This window comes from Aotus nancymaae, unplaced genomic scaffold (assembly GCF_030222135.1).
Source record: "Aotus nancymaae isolate 86718 unplaced genomic scaffold, 86718_ANA_hifiasm-v0.15.2.pri h1tg000020l, whole genome shotgun sequence".
NCBI classification, from domain to species: domain Eukaryota; kingdom Metazoa; phylum Chordata; class Mammalia; order Primates; family Aotidae; genus Aotus; species Aotus nancymaae.
Genome location: NW_026988432.1, coordinates 42,047,900 through 42,063,273, shown reverse-complemented (window position 1 = coordinate 42,063,273; position 15,374 = coordinate 42,047,900). Strand labels below are relative to the sequence as shown.

At 40.5% G+C, this 15,374-nt stretch overlaps 1 protein-coding gene across 4 annotated transcripts in view; it reads left to right on the top strand.

The window, feature by feature from the left end:
- The window catches only part of MAPRE2 (microtubule associated protein RP/EB family member 2), a 165,437-nt gene that overhangs the window by 52,968 nt on the left and 97,095 nt on the right, over positions 1-15,374 (top strand). For 2 of the 4 annotated variants that reach the window (XM_012447245.2, XM_012447242.2), the window contains exon 1: positions 7,794-8,054. The exons of the other annotated variants lie outside the window; for them this stretch is intronic. In XM_012447245.2, coding sequence (XP_012302668.2) covers positions 7,964-8,054 — 91 coding nt within the window. In that variant the 5' untranslated portion in view covers positions 7,794-7,963. Of the gene's footprint in view, positions 1-7,793; positions 8,055-15,374 lie in introns of those variants that run through there. 4 annotated transcript variants of the gene reach the window in all.

Sequence of the window (15,374 nt, the reverse complement as noted above, 5' to 3'; positions counted from 1 at the left end):
ATAACATTTATCACATTGTATTTTTATGGAAAACATATTTCAAGCTCTTAAATTTAGCCAGATGGTATAATTCAAAAGCACATTTTTATTTAATAACTGAAACCTCACATTGTACGGATTTGATTGATTACAGAAATCATAACGCTCTGAGTGTTTTTAAACTGCATTCACATCATGTTCTATGAGTTATTCTACAAAATTAAATCCAAGCTTGAGAAAATCTAAGAAAAAGCAAATTGGAAATAAATTCCAACACAGAAATCTTATGTAATGCAACGGCATGTTCTGTGTTTTAACATCATGGACACCTTGATATTTTGCTAGCAAGTAAGAGACTTTAAAATTCTGCCTTTGAGCACAAATAATCTGCAAAGACAGGAAATCTCAAAAGTCAATTCTAGAGGAGCATACCTCTACATGTTGGTTTTGAAGAGGGCTTTCTTCATCTGGAGGAAAATATTATTCACCAATTTTTCTTAAATAAAATGCTATTACTTAAGGCCAGGAGGTATTTGCATGTCACTAAATTCTCACCAGATCCAGAAGAACTAATAAAATCTTCCTATGTCTCTGGTTAAAGGTAGTGAGTAAGGACCAATTTTGAATACATTTCTGTGCCACTAGTGCAATTTCAGTGCTGGTACTACTATACTAGCTGGCCAATCATATGTTTATTCACTGCTATCATTTTGGGTGTGGAGCATATATTTCAGCCATTGATAACTACTGTACTTGCCATTCCCTACTGGAAAATATCTTAAAATATACACATGGGAGAAATGGCTTGTCCCGAGCCAGCAGAGGTGACTGCTAAGTGGAATCTTCTGTCTGTATTTGAGGTGATAATGATCTAAGGAAGCCCCCATCTAAGGCGGTGTGACAGCTGTGAATGTCTTTGACAGCAGTGATTATCAGCTTCAGTGAACGCATTTTTAACCTGAGAAAGGCATTCACGATGAGTAGGTGTTTCTGGGATTGAATCAAGATTAACATTCATTCCTGGCTAGTGAATTCATATCTTCTCTGCTATTATAGTTTATAGTTTCTCAACTCTAAAGCAATGCAAAAATCTCTGTTCTAGATGAACCATATGTGTTGGAGAAGTGGAGGGACGATGATTTCTGTCAATAAGGAATTATTTGTGCTCTCTGGCCTAAGTTCTAAGAAAAACATGACTGTGCTATAACATAGGGACTTAAAATTCGAGTTAATGCCAGGGTTCAGTCTTCCTCGATTGCACCTGTGTGCTGGGACTTCTTACTGGTTTCATTTTTGCTCCCTGTTCTCATGCTTCTGGCTGTGTGTCCTCCGGGTCCATTTTAGAAATCCAGCTCTCCAAATAGGCACTTTAAACATTTGTTTTATTTATTTATTTTTTATTTTTTGGTGGCTCTAGATCTCAAGCAGGCCCAAAAGTAGGATTAATTCATCTGATGCCTAACAGTTGGTCATTAATTAACACGTCCTTTCTGTATTGCTGGGAGCTTTTTAGTACAAATACTTGCTGATTCCCATTAGTTGCAGACACTTTGATACACCCTTGATTTAGTACATCTCGTCCTGGAATATCTTGCTTAAGTCGTAAAATTCATATTTTTATGAAAAATTGCAGTGCCTCCTACCTGTTGAAAGATTTCATTATTTTCTTCAGTAGTTATTGATGTGTCTGACCTGAAACCCAGCCACTTTAAAATATCTTTAAGAACACCTTCTCAAATCTAGTAAACATGTCTCTTTCCTTATCTGATTCATTCTCTCTGTGATGTTTGGCCTTAGAGACTTCTCCCTCCTTTGTGAGACCTGCTTCTTCTTTGGGCCCACTGAAATCACTCCTTCCTGTGATTTGCCCTGCTAGGTAAAACCCTTCCCAGTCTCTTTTTGCAGGTTTCTCTTGTAACATCAGCCTTTAAACAGATTTATCTCAGGTCTTCTCTTTCTCCCTGAATGAGAGCACTCACAGCTACAATGACCACCTGTTATATAACTTCCCCCAAGTAACACGTATCTCCAAGTCAAACACATCTCATCAGATTAAGACCTATGTATTCCCTTGTTCCACAAATACTTAGTGAAGCACCCACACTACATGCTAGTATTGACCACTAGCATGCTCTGTAGGTACTTCTCTATGTCCAAAACACATTATGAGAAACTTTCTTCCAGAAGAACAATTTAATCTGTATTCCTTAGTTTGATAAATGGTACCATTATCTGCTTGGTCACCCAAGCCATAAACTTGGGATTCATTTGAGATGTCTCTTTCTCCTTCATTACCCACTTTTAACTCCCACAAAAAATCACATCTACATCCAATTAGTCATCAAATCCTGAGTTATACACTATGAATTCTACAATCTCTTGCCTCTGTCTTAGTTTAGGTCTTCAAAATGAGTCAAAAAAGTGATGAAGACCTAAACTGCTTCTTCAATATATCCACCATACTGCTGTCAACATCAGACTTTTTTGTTATGATGCAAGTGTCACCACAAGTTTCCCTTCTTACAGTACTTTGTGGTTCCAGATCACCTTCAAAATTGAGATCAAGCTCCTTAGCTTGGCCATGAGCCCTTTCTGCACCTTCACCCTTGCCCCATCTCGTGCCACTATGTTCTCTGTTCATACCAAATAGCCTGCTGTTTCCCATAGATGTTATAATCTTTCCTACCTCTGTATGTAGGAATAGCTGCTTGAAAGCCCTTTATCTTCCCTCTACACTGTCGTTCCTCTTTTAAATGACAATATAATGCTTACTCTAATGGATATAGGTTACAACGGATATAGGATGTAATGGATATACAATATGTTGCCTATCCTAATGGATAAGCATGTGAACTTTTGGGCTAAGAAAACCTAATATTCAATCCTAGATGAGTTGCTTCTCTTTAAACTTAATGTTTTCTCATTAGGGTTGCTGTGAGAATCAAATAAGATGATATTTGTTGAATAAATGAATGGATTATATACTCACTGAATGCCTACTATCTGCCAGGTCCTAGTCTAGGAACTGCAGCTAGAGTGGTGGACAAAACTATTGAAGCCCTGGCCCTAAGGGATCTCGCATTCTGTCTGGTGCATAGAAAATGAACTATAAAGAAAAAGGTTGCTATTGTTATTATTCATCCAAGATTTTAGGTGTACTTTTCAGACCTACTTCCAAGTTTCCATTCTGACTTAGGTGCTCATCTATGGTCCCGTACCACCCTATGCGGTACCATTGCTATAGCACATGTGTTGTAATCATAATTGGCAATTATTTTTACCATTGCTCACCTACAACACTGGGAATTGCTTAAAGTGAAAGCCTGAGACTTTTTTTTTTTTTTAACCAGCTCCTAGTACACAACAAAGCCAGTTTTCAGTTTCAAATGGCTGAATGTTTTAGGGTACACCTATTATTTTTAAAAATAACCTCTACCACTTAACGAGCATTGCTATATAGTCACTGGGTTAAGTGCTTTAAATACATTGGATAATGTAATCTCCATCTCCACAGCAGCACTACGGAGAAACCAGCATTATTACCCTACTTTATTAATGAGGAAACTAAATGTTAAAGATACAAAGTAGCTTGCCAAGGTCATAGAACCTGCATCTGGTAAAGTCAAGCCTAGGACCCAGGACCCCTCTTTAATGCTGATGCTTGGTGACAGAGATATTTTCCAATGGGCAGTTGAAAGTGAAGGGCAATGGTCAGCACAAGCTTTATTTTAGATATACCTGTGTACATAAGACAAAACCTGAATCCACAGTCATATATACAAAGACAGTTTAGCTTAGTTGTTTTTTTTCCACCCCCTTAGGATGACCTGGGTAATTCTCCCTACCCTGCTGGGGAGTGGGGAACCAGAAACAGTCTTAAACTTGCTAGTTTACAGTATTACAGCCTCTTCCATTTTAGAACACCTTTGGATGGCTTCACCTCTTGGGTGACTATTTGGTCTTAATATATCTTTCCTTTCCTTAGCCCCTCTGCAAGATGGTGTCTGGAGGAATAGGTATGTGGGGCTCATAGAAACACAAGAGGGTGGGGAAAGTAGGGACCTCCTGATCTCATGCTGGTTCTTGGGCTTGTAATAGCTGAGTCTTCTGAGGAGTCACTGGTCTGATCCCATCCATGGGCATTCTGCTGGTGGTCTATGCTGACCCCTACAGCTGTAGAATCTCTCTCTCTACAGGTGTGGCCCTGGCCCTGTGTAGATTCCTCAGAGCTGGCTATTTCTCGTATTTGGGCTCTGTCTTAAATGTTCCATCCCGTGGACCCATTAAATCTCGCTTTGCCTCTGCTGTAAAGATACTCCCTCCTGACGCCGCCTACCACCACCACTATCACAAATTCAAATCTCCAATAGCAACATCTGCTCCACCTCCTGATTATCTCCTTATAGGGCAAACAGAAACTTCTAAATACCTCCTACATTGCATGCTAGCAACAGAAGAGTCTGAGAGTAAAATTTAAGCCTAACCTTTCCTTAACCATACTAAGCCATTGATTTTAGTCTTTACTGTGATGAGGCTACACCTCGCTTGGTGTTGGGAAGCCCCTCTTTACAGCAGTGGTTTCCTAGAGTCTCAAATTGGAAACGATGCAAAAGGAAGTCCCTTAGGTTTGGGCTTTGCCTTCCGCCTTTCTAATGTCTCCCTTCTAGCCCTTCTGGGATTTGAGCCTGGAGACCTGAAGCTAGGAGGCCCTGCCTTGTCTTCCTGTCATCCATTTTTTTTTTTTTTTTTGAGACAGTCTCACTCTGTTGCCAGGCTGGAGTGCAGCGGTGCGATGTGGGCTCACTGCAGCCTCTGCCTCCTGGGTTCAAGCACTTCTCCTGCCTCAGCCTCCTGATTAGCTGGGACTAAAGGCACATGCCACCACACCCAGCTAATTTTTGTATTTTTAGTAGAGACAGGGTTTCACCATGTTGGCCAGGATGGTCTCCATCTTTTGACCTTGTGATCCACCTGCCTCCCAAAGTGCTGGGATTACCAGCACCTGGCCCTCTTCATCCATTCTTTCTACTCTCAGTTGGGGCTGGAGTGGGTTCTTCCCTCATCCTTCCTGCATTTTCTACACTTTCCCTATATCATACCATTCTGTTTCCCAAAGTAGAATTTGCCCTCCCTTTTCCCTAGGGCTCAACTGGAAAATGACTGCCAGGTAACCTGATTTATGAGGAGAGGAATGAAAACACATCTGTTTAATATTTTCAAATTATTACCCCTGTTACCCCTGCATCTCAGAGGGTAATCACTGGTCTCTGGAGTTCTGTGGGTCCCTTTATAGTAGTGTGACTCAGAGTAGTCTTAGAGGAAGATTTACAGGGCCCTTAGGGCACTTCACCTGACTCACAGCCCCTCTCTTTTTAGCCCATCAGCCCAAATTCTTGGCCATTATCCCATCCCTTCCTTCATGAGCAGACTAGAAACAAAGTGGGTGTGTTCTTTCCACAAAATTAGTTGGTATGATCAATGAACTATACATTCAAACTCTGACAAATTTAGTCCCCACAATGACACAAATTATGTTTTACATATTACTTGAATACAGAATCATGAAAAAGTGATCTGTACTAAAGAACCCAGATTGAGAGCATACTCTGAAGGCATTAAATATTTGATTTGTAGACTCTGCCTTTCAATTTCAGACTGTCCCCCCAAAAAGGGGAAGCTTTGTGAAAGGGAACAAATTCATAAGGAAATTGAAAACAGTGGGTCAAGTAACAGAAAGAGTAAGAAGAAGCATGGGTCTTTGCAAGAATGAATACATTCTCATGCCCCTTAGCTCACAGTGCAATGTGAAGCTTGGTGTGTATCTTTGGTATTTAGACATTCGTTTGTGTACCTTGTAAGTCTTAAGTCAGATTTGGATCCCATTGTATAAGAAAAAAAATCTTATGTAAAGTGAGATGTGGATGAAGGAACCAACTTGTGCACTATGAACTGGAGAATCAAAAGATAAAATTATTAAAATAATAGCCCAAGAGGAGAGTATAAAATAGGAAGGAAGAAAAGTAGGGCCTCTTGTTTGAGATTATCATTACCATCTGGGTTGTAAAACATTTGATTCTAATTCCAGAAACTTGATACCAGAAATAACATTTCCAGGGACATATGCTGAAGAATTGTCAGGAATGACAAAGTGTTTACTTGTTTTTAATATCTGTATCTCAAAATGATAAAGCTAATAAACCATACAATGATGTGAAGGAGTGAGCCATAGCTTAATACTTTCTGACACATGTATTTATGGTGTGTCTTTCACACCCCAATTCTTCTTTCCTTTTCACCCTATAAAGGCCAGAGACTGGCCAGACACAGTGTCTCATACCAGTAATCCCAGCACTTTGGGAGGCTGAGGAGGGTGGATCACGAGGTAAGGAGATCGAGACCAGACTGGCCAATATGGTGAAATCCTGTCTCTACTAAAAATACAAAAATTAGCTGGGTGTGCTAGTTGTGTGCCTGTAGTCCAGGCTGCTCAGAATGCTGAGGCAGGAGAATCGCTTGAACCCAGAGGCAAAGGTTGCAGATCACACCACTACACTCCAGCCTGTGCAACAGAGCAAAACTCTGTCTCAAAAAAAAAAATAGGGGAGGTCAGAGACCACTGCCGATAAGCAGAGAATCCTTCAAAATCTCCTCTCCTCTCTGGAGGACAGCACTGAACATATGCAGGGTCTTTGAATTTATAATCTAATCCATAGACTGCACAGTACTAGCAATTCTGTTCACAGCTGTCTTTTCACAACAGCCATATTGGAAGTACTTGATTTGTAATATTTATTGAGCTCATATTACAGATCACTACTGTCCAATCACATTGATAAAAGCATGTCACTTGGAAGCTCCAGTTCAACACTCCTAGGTGTGTGACCTTAAGCAATTTACTTACTCGTACTAGTTTATTCATCTTTAAAATGGGGATAATAATAGTATCTGTCACATAGCCAATATATTTGAAAACTGAATTGCAGGTATATAGAACAGCTTGAATATTAAGCACTTCCAATACTAAATGAGGTGATCACTTGTGTAATTCAAATGGAAGTAGAATAAATGGCAAGGAATTAATGACCTGTATCAGGAGGCAGCATAAAGAATTTGAACTGGAGGGTTTTGGATAACTGATGTTCTAAAATGGTGGTTACCTTTTTTTAAAAGAAAAAAGAAACCCTCTTTGCGGATTCCTTTGTACAGATGATCTCTTAATTTGCCATCTTTAATCCTCACATTATTAAAGGCTATATTGATTAGAAGGAAATACAGCTTCCTTGTAGGTTTTTAGCTTTTGGCTTGTTTTGAGGGAGATGGTTGCTGCTATTTGGAGGGGAGAAAGCCAGAAATTTTAACCTCTTAGTCTGATGCCTTTTCTACAGGCTGGCCACCAGGTCCTTTTTAGGTTTTTCTGAAACCTGACCAAGTTTAATTGTCATGGCATAAAAATTTGGTATTGAAGGAGTTAAAGGGTCTCCCACACCCCTTTGCATGAATCGTTCTTTTGTGTACACAGCTGCAGTTGGAGCACGGGTCGGAAAGGAAATGGTTAGAGGAAGAGCTGGTTTTCAGACAAGGCGAGTCTGCTAGGGGGGCTGCAGGGTGGCCTGGGGTTTTACATGCCAGATGTAGGCCTGCCCCGGTGCCTGCCTGGAGCTGCTGGCGTGGTCACGCCGCGGCCCTGTGCGAATTGAGGCGAGGTGATGAGTTAGCGGGTTGCCATGGCGACGGGCCGGCCACGTGACCAGGGTGCTGCTGCCGGCGCTCTGACGTCAGCGCCAGAGGGCGGGGCCGCAGGAGGGCGGGGCGCGAGCCCGATCTGGGAGAAGGCAGCAAGCGAGCAGGCGGCAGGCGCGGTCTGTGTGGAGCAGGAGAGCGAGCGGGAAGACGCAGCCACCTTCCTCAACAGCCAGCCCACAGCGGTTTGTTCCCCTTCTCGGGAGTGCGCCAATGCCTGGGCCGACCCAAACCCTGTCCCCAAATGGCGAGAACAACAACGACATCATCCAGGATAATAACGGGACCATCATTCCTTTCCGGAAGCACACAGTGCGCGGGGAGCGTTCCTACAGGTAATGGGGCTGGCACGGGAGAAGCGCCAGGGACCGCCGAGAGGGCGCGCGGAAATCCAGCCCGTTATATAATGGAGCAGACACTGCCTGCGACCCCTGCTGCAGGCATGCATTTGTGAAGGCGGTTGTGATTATTTGGTATCTGTTTCCATGTGTCATGTTGGGTTTGCATTGAGGCTCTGCGACTGCAGATGGAAAGCATTTTGTGAATAGGTTTGCTGCCTGCAAGGGGTCTCCCTCCATCTCTTTCCTTCCACACTGATAAAAATGCATGTTTCCCCTCCCTTGTCCAAAGGGAGACAGGCGGTAGCACTTCCTTTCCTCCTTCCCTTTTAGATTTTAAAGGAGCCATTAGGTAGCTGTGCCAAAAGGCAGAAAACGGGAAGATGGGGAGAAAAATGTTTGCGCTTAACCTGGAGAGTGTGCAGGAAAGATGGAATCCTCTAGATTAAGCTGCAGTCTGTGATGTTAAACCGCCAGATTGATGGAGCTTTGTAAGAATTCTGCTCGCTGATTGGTGCAGGGATTGACAGCAGAGGTCACAGTGTCAGACATTCACCAAAATTTTCTCCACAGAACCTTAGGTTTGTTAGAAAGAGACTGGACTGCAAAGGACTTGAAAAAAACTGGGCGCTGTTAAGCATTTTCTGAGGAGTTTATGGCCATCGCTTGGGTGGGGGAGCCTTTCCTTCTTATTTACAGTAGGAAGGTAATTCCTGGTATTTTGCTGAGGTCTGTTTTGAGGATGGGACTGATCTTGGTCATTGTATTGTGAGCCTTTTGATTAATGAGCTGACCTGTACGGTTGGCATCATTTTTACATTAGCATATCTGGCAATATGTTCCAGTAGATAAGCTCATTAAAATTGTTTGCATTGTTTGATAAGGATAACAATGTAATGGAGAATGCAGCTAGAGTCTTAGCAGCTCAAGGCCAGACTTGAAGGGAGACTGATAGCTTCGGTCATATTTCCTCTGAAGTTCTTTTGTACTGGGGTAGTTATTTTTAAATGTTACCTTGATAAACGCTAACAATGCTTTCGCTTTGAGGCAGAGCATACATACCTCTAAAGCGCATCCTCTCAGCTAGTGAGCAACAGGAAATAACTCTTTTTTTCTTCTTTTAGAGCCTTCATCTAAACATTTAGATGGTACTATGGGTAGAATATTGTGTATTAAATGTTGCATATCATAAAATAGGATGAGAGAGTACCCCACTCCCTTTCTCTTTGGCCAAAGAAATGCACTATTTGTTGACTCAAAAACAAAAATTTATAAGCAACCTTTGCCCTGTCATCTCTGGCAGTTATATAAATACTTGGAGTTAATTTTGGCTGTGCCCATGAGGTCACCAAAATCTCATGCCTTATGGTTCCAACTAATGTGTTGACATGGTATCCTTACAGATTTCAAGTGCTTGTTATTCTCTTAATGTAAATCAAAATTGGTCCACAACTTCTGGGGCTCTCCTTTCAGACACGCTGTGATTGGAAATTTGGGCCTCTTCTCTTCTTGCTCCTCCACCTTTTTCCTCTGTGACCATCCCAAAGCCTAAAAATAGAATGTAAAAAAACTTGAAGCAATTTTAAATCTCACTTGTTTGAAGTGTTTTATAGAAAGTAAATTTGAAGCCTTCATTTTCTAAATGATTTAATCCCTGCTGTGTAGGTAGCAGTTGCTTTTAAGACAGAGTTCGAATTTTACCACATGGGCCAAAGGAAGTTGCCTGGTTGGGTTTTATTACTCATGTGAACTAATTTGAAATGACAATGGAAAATCATTTGACAGAAAAGTTAAATGTTATGTTTTGGTGACAGATTATTGCTTTAAAATGAAATTTTATTTACCTCTTTAATTCAATCCAAGCTATTATTTGCATTTCCTAAATTATTTCTAGTGTGCTTTTGGAGTCCCTATAATGGTATTCAAAATTATGTAAAAAACAAAACTGAATTTTAATAAAGATATCATTGAACAAATTCTTCAGTCACTAAGAGCATCACTGCATTTGTATGTGATATGATAGAATTACTGGATGCTATAGTGAGAGGTGTCACAGGCTAAATGACGAAGGAAGCCTCCCAAATTGCATTTGCCTTGTGGTATACAAAGGATGCACAAGGAGACAGACACGTTTGATGTTTTCCTTAGTCTGTTTTTTTTTTTCAAAGTGGATGTCCAGTGTAATAACTACAGCTTATTTTTTTGGAGGGGCATAGGAAAAGGAAAAATGTGACACATTTTTCTATCCAGGAAGCATTCCATCATTATTTTGGCATCCCAAGACTGGAATAATATAGCCATTTAATTGCTGAGGAAACTTGGAAGGCAATTTGAAAGCTAGAGTAGAAATTTAACCAAATAAAAGTTTTGCTTTGGCTGTAGGTTTGGTGTAGCCCTCAACAATGAGATGTGCCTGGAAGTTCTGGGTGGAGTCCCTTATGATGGGGTTGGCGTTGAGTGAGCCCAGTGCCCTGGCAAGATCAGAGGGAATTATCTTCCTGGATCCTTTACTGACTCCTAGGTAGGCCCCCCACAGGTCCTTTATCTTAGGCTTTCTTTCCTTTTTTTTTGAGACAGAGTTTCGCTCTTGTTGCCCAGGCTGGAGTACAATGGAATGATCTCAGCTCAACCTCCACCTCCTGGGTTCAAGCAATTCTCCTGCCTCACCCTCCCAAATAGCTGGGATTACAGGAGCCCACCACCACTCCCAGCTAATTTTGTATTTTTAGTAGAGACAGGGTTTCACCATGTTGGTCAGGCTGATCTCGAACTCCTGACCTCAAGTGATCCATCCGCCTCGGCCTCCCAAAGTTCTGGGATTACAGGCGTGAGCCACCGCACTTGGCTTTAGGTTTTATTTTCTACTTTTATAAAAATATCTAGCCCCTGTTCTTATAGAGATATTGTGAGGATAAACTCAACATTTAAAACAAATAATTTCCTAAAAGAGCTATGTAAACATAAGAATACTGTTGTTACTGAAAAAGGGCTCTTGCAGGAGCTCTTGGACAAGAACACGTTTCACCTTGCTGGCAGCACAGGTGAGAAGAGGAGAGAATACCTAAAGGATAGGGCAGCTCTCCTGAGCACCGTTAATGGGCAAGCAGTCACTCTTTGGAGAAGAACACCTTACCGTTATAGCATTTGCACCAGATTGTTCATAAGTAAGTCAAATGTGGTTCCTGACCCACATCTCTTAACTCAGGTATCTGATAGTGTAAACAAAGCCCATTTTCACAGCATGGAACAGAGTGGATGACAAGTCATTATTGAAACTAGGGTACACCTTGATTATAAAAGCAAGTTTCCTTTAGAAAATTACCCCTGTATTAATAATTTCAGTTGAAAAGAGTAAGTACAAAAATAGCTTAGCAGAGTCATGGGGACATGTTTTCACTTCTGTGTTATCTCCTCGGCCTCGGCTTCCTCATTGTGTTTATGAATGCTAGAAATCTATATATTTTAAGAGCTGCTTAAAAAATAAATGTGGAGTGGGCCCTCCGAGGTGACACTGTTTAATTCACAGAGTGAATGAGTCGTGCTCTGGATCTCCCTGGAGAGGATACTCCCCATAGCCCTGTTTCATGCAGATGTTAGTCGGAAATGAGATTTATTAACTGGCTGTCGGCCCACTGCATCTTTGTTTGTATACTCCAGGCTTTTAAGAATGAATGTATAAGTCTAAAGGACTATTTCCACATGGGTGTTTTGAGCATGGGACTACAGTAGCACATGTTTCTGAATACTTAAAATAAAAATTACTTGGCCCCAGGATTGTACAGAAAAGCAAAACTAAAATTTAAGCCTAAAGCTTTGGCCGTAACATCCAGCTTTGCCAGTTTTAAAAAACATACTGTTGTTAAGGAAAACAAAGAGAAATATAATATCGTGTATCGTGTGTGTGTGCATGTGTGTGTGTATAAAAGAGTTGTGAAAGTGTGTTCCATTCAGTAGAGGTTATTGTAACATGGCTCACTTTTATCAGAACATAGACTTTACATCACATTCCCCCAAACAGCAGCTACAGATGGCAAAAGTCTAGGTTCATGTCTTTATTTTTTTTAGTATTATCTAGGTTTAATACTGTCAAAGGAGGTTTTCAAAAATAAATATTTTTGTCCTTACTATTTTTCTTAGTGTTTGTAAAAATCAGAAGATTAGGCTGGGTGTGGTGTCTCACACCTATAATCCCAGCACTTTGGGAGGCTGAGTCAGGCGGATCGCGAGGTAAGGGGATCAAGGCCATCAACACAGTGAAACCCGCTCTCTACCAAAAATACAAAAAATTAGCTGGGCGTGCTGGCGTGCGCCTGTAGTCCTAGCTACTTGGGAGGCTGAGGCAGGAGAATTGCTTGAACCCAGAAGGCAGAGGGTGCAGTGAGCCGAGATCATGCCACTGCGCTCCAGCCTGGACGATAGAGTGAGATTCTATCTCAAAAAAAAAAAAAAATTGGAAGATTACTTGATGCTTTAGTATGTGCCCAACTCTGGAACTTCTTTTATGGATTTTCAGAGCTTCTGTTAATGGGTTGGTCTTCTGGGTGCTTTTGCTCTGGGGAGAGAGGCTCACCCCAACAGCTGGTATCTGTTGACAGTGTATTATCTTAGAGCAGTGCTATGAGATTGTCCTCTGGAATTTGCAAGGTTGATTTCCTTATGCAGCATCTTTTCTTTATTTATAGGGACCTCTTGGAGCTGCAGTGAATAATTCTTAAATAATTAGAAGGGGAATTATTAGTTATTAGAATAATTATTGGAACTAATTTAAATATTCTGTTTGGTTTAGAGAATTAATTAATTGGACAAATATTTGAAAGTCTGCTCTGGCCAAGGTCTGTGCTAGATACCCCTTCAAGGATCTTGAGTCCTAGTAAAGTCAGATGGAAAACAGCACATTTTGTAACAGACTTACACTGTTGTCGGTATTTTGCTTAGTCTAATAGCAAAAGTGGTTTGTACTTCCTGAACCCCCAGTGACTCAAAGTGGGAAGAAAAAGTTTCTCTGAAGGCCAGTGTGCTGTAGGAAGCTAAAAGACACTGTGAGAAACCAAAAATTTTGCAGAAAAGAATGTAGGTTTTAGGATCCAGCAGAATTTTTCTTGGTCTGGCCAGGTGTATTGGGCAGTGGTAGAAAATAAAAGCATTGAAAGGCAGGCAGGGTAATTGGAACTTGGAAATAAGAAACCACTGAAAGTTTATTGACTGAAGATAGTGTAATGATGCCTAGTGCAGTGGATCTTCAGTTTTGAAATGAGAGCTGAAAGGAAAACAAACGGGGTCCACCAATGCCCCACTGTGTGGGTCTAGGATTACTAGAAAATACTTAATGCCATGCGAGAGCTTGAGCACCCTGATGTGCAGAGATCAGGACAAGGTAGATGTTCTCTGGCTCAGAGAACATCTTTCCTTGAGTAGAAGCAATAAATGCAGCTTTGTTTTATAATGAGACTGGTACTTAGCTCAGACAATGGCTTTTATATTTGCAGATGCCCACTTCATAGCTATCAGTCTAACTTTTAGGAGTGGCAAGTGTGGAGAGCTTCCACTATTCTGATCTTCCCAAACAATGAACCAGCTTTCCTTGGCATTTAATGCTGTTAAAAACTACAGATGTGGCTGATGAAATTGCTCAGAACGCTCCCTGTGACTCTGGGGCCAATTCCTCCGACAGTTAGAAGGTGATCACCTTGGTGACAGACTCTGGAGTGGACCGAGTATACCCTAAAAAGTGTGTGTGTTTACTTCTTATTTTAGTCTATTTCACTTTAAAGGATGAATTGATTTTCTTCTCTCCTGTGAGAAGTATCTTTTTCTACAGTGAATTAAGTTAGAATATATATCAAGAGCAGTTTTATTCTTCCTGACTTCAGGCTGTCTTTCAGCTGTCTGCCTCTATAATAGTACATTGAGTATGTCAAACCTAGCCAATATCTGAAGCACTATTCCAACAGCCCTTTTTCTTTTTTACACTCCATACACATCTCATTGGTATCATACAAACCTTGTTTCTTAGCTCATTTTAAAATTCTGATTGTTTATCTTAGTGTTTCTAGCCCTTGATCTTTATTATTAGATTGAGAGAGTTCTCTCAAAGTGGAAACCTACAGTTCACATAGGCAGAAAAATTATGCAACACTGAACTTATAGTATGAATCAAAGAAATTTCTCTTAAATATGTTTTTATAAAATGCCTCCCCAAAGATGATCAATTAGCAAGGTAGAGATTGAACAGAGTTTTATAGGCCACCAATAAATAATTTCTCAGTAGGTTACTAAAAAACAAAACAAAACAAAAAAAAAAACACTGTATTTTCAGTGTCAGATCTCCCCAGGTGAATTAAGATTTTACTCACTTGAACCAGAACAGAGTTTCTTAAAGAATAATTGTCTTTTCTAAAGGAGCAGAAGTTGGTGATAAATATATGAAATCATCAAGTTGACAGCAGCTTTGGATGATGGTGTCCTCTAATGCTTATCTAATTAAGAAAATATGGCAAAACTCAAACTTTCTGTGATTTCTAGGCCTCTCTTGGTTCCAGCAGGTAAAATGACCACTCCAGAATAATCTGATTTTAGCTATGACTTTGCAACAGAAAGAGAACAGGGCAAGAGGTTTAATTGGCTCACAGTTCTGCAAGCTATATAGGAAACATGGCACTAGCATCTCTTCAGCTTCTGGGGAGGCCTCAGGGAGCCTTCACGCATGGCAGAAGGCGAAGCAGGAGCTGGCATGTCACATGGCCAGAGCAGAAGCGAAGGAGAGAGGGAGTGGAGGGGGAGATGCCACACACTTTAAAACAACCAGCTCATGTGAGAACTCACTCAGTGTCATGAGGACAGCATCAAGCCATGAGGGACCCACCCCCATGACCCAAACACCTCCTACCAGGCCCCACTTCCAACACTGAGGATTACAATTCAACACAAGATTTAGAGGGGACAACATCCAAACTGTATCATATATTTATGTAGTATTAACCATATAATACATACATATATATGTATGTGTATTTATACATGCATATAAAGTATATACACATATATACTTTTAGAAAGTATAATCATATATGTGTTATATATATACACATATACTACATGTACATATACTATATTCACACATATATAGTAGTAACGTATTATATACAATATGTGTGTGTATGTGTATAATATTTCCACATAGTATATATCATATATACTATATGGGTGTATATGTGTATATATCATATATATAAATGCTATATATACACTATGCTATATATGTATATGCTATTATATAGTGTATATAGTATATGTATTAATACTATGTCTAACACAATA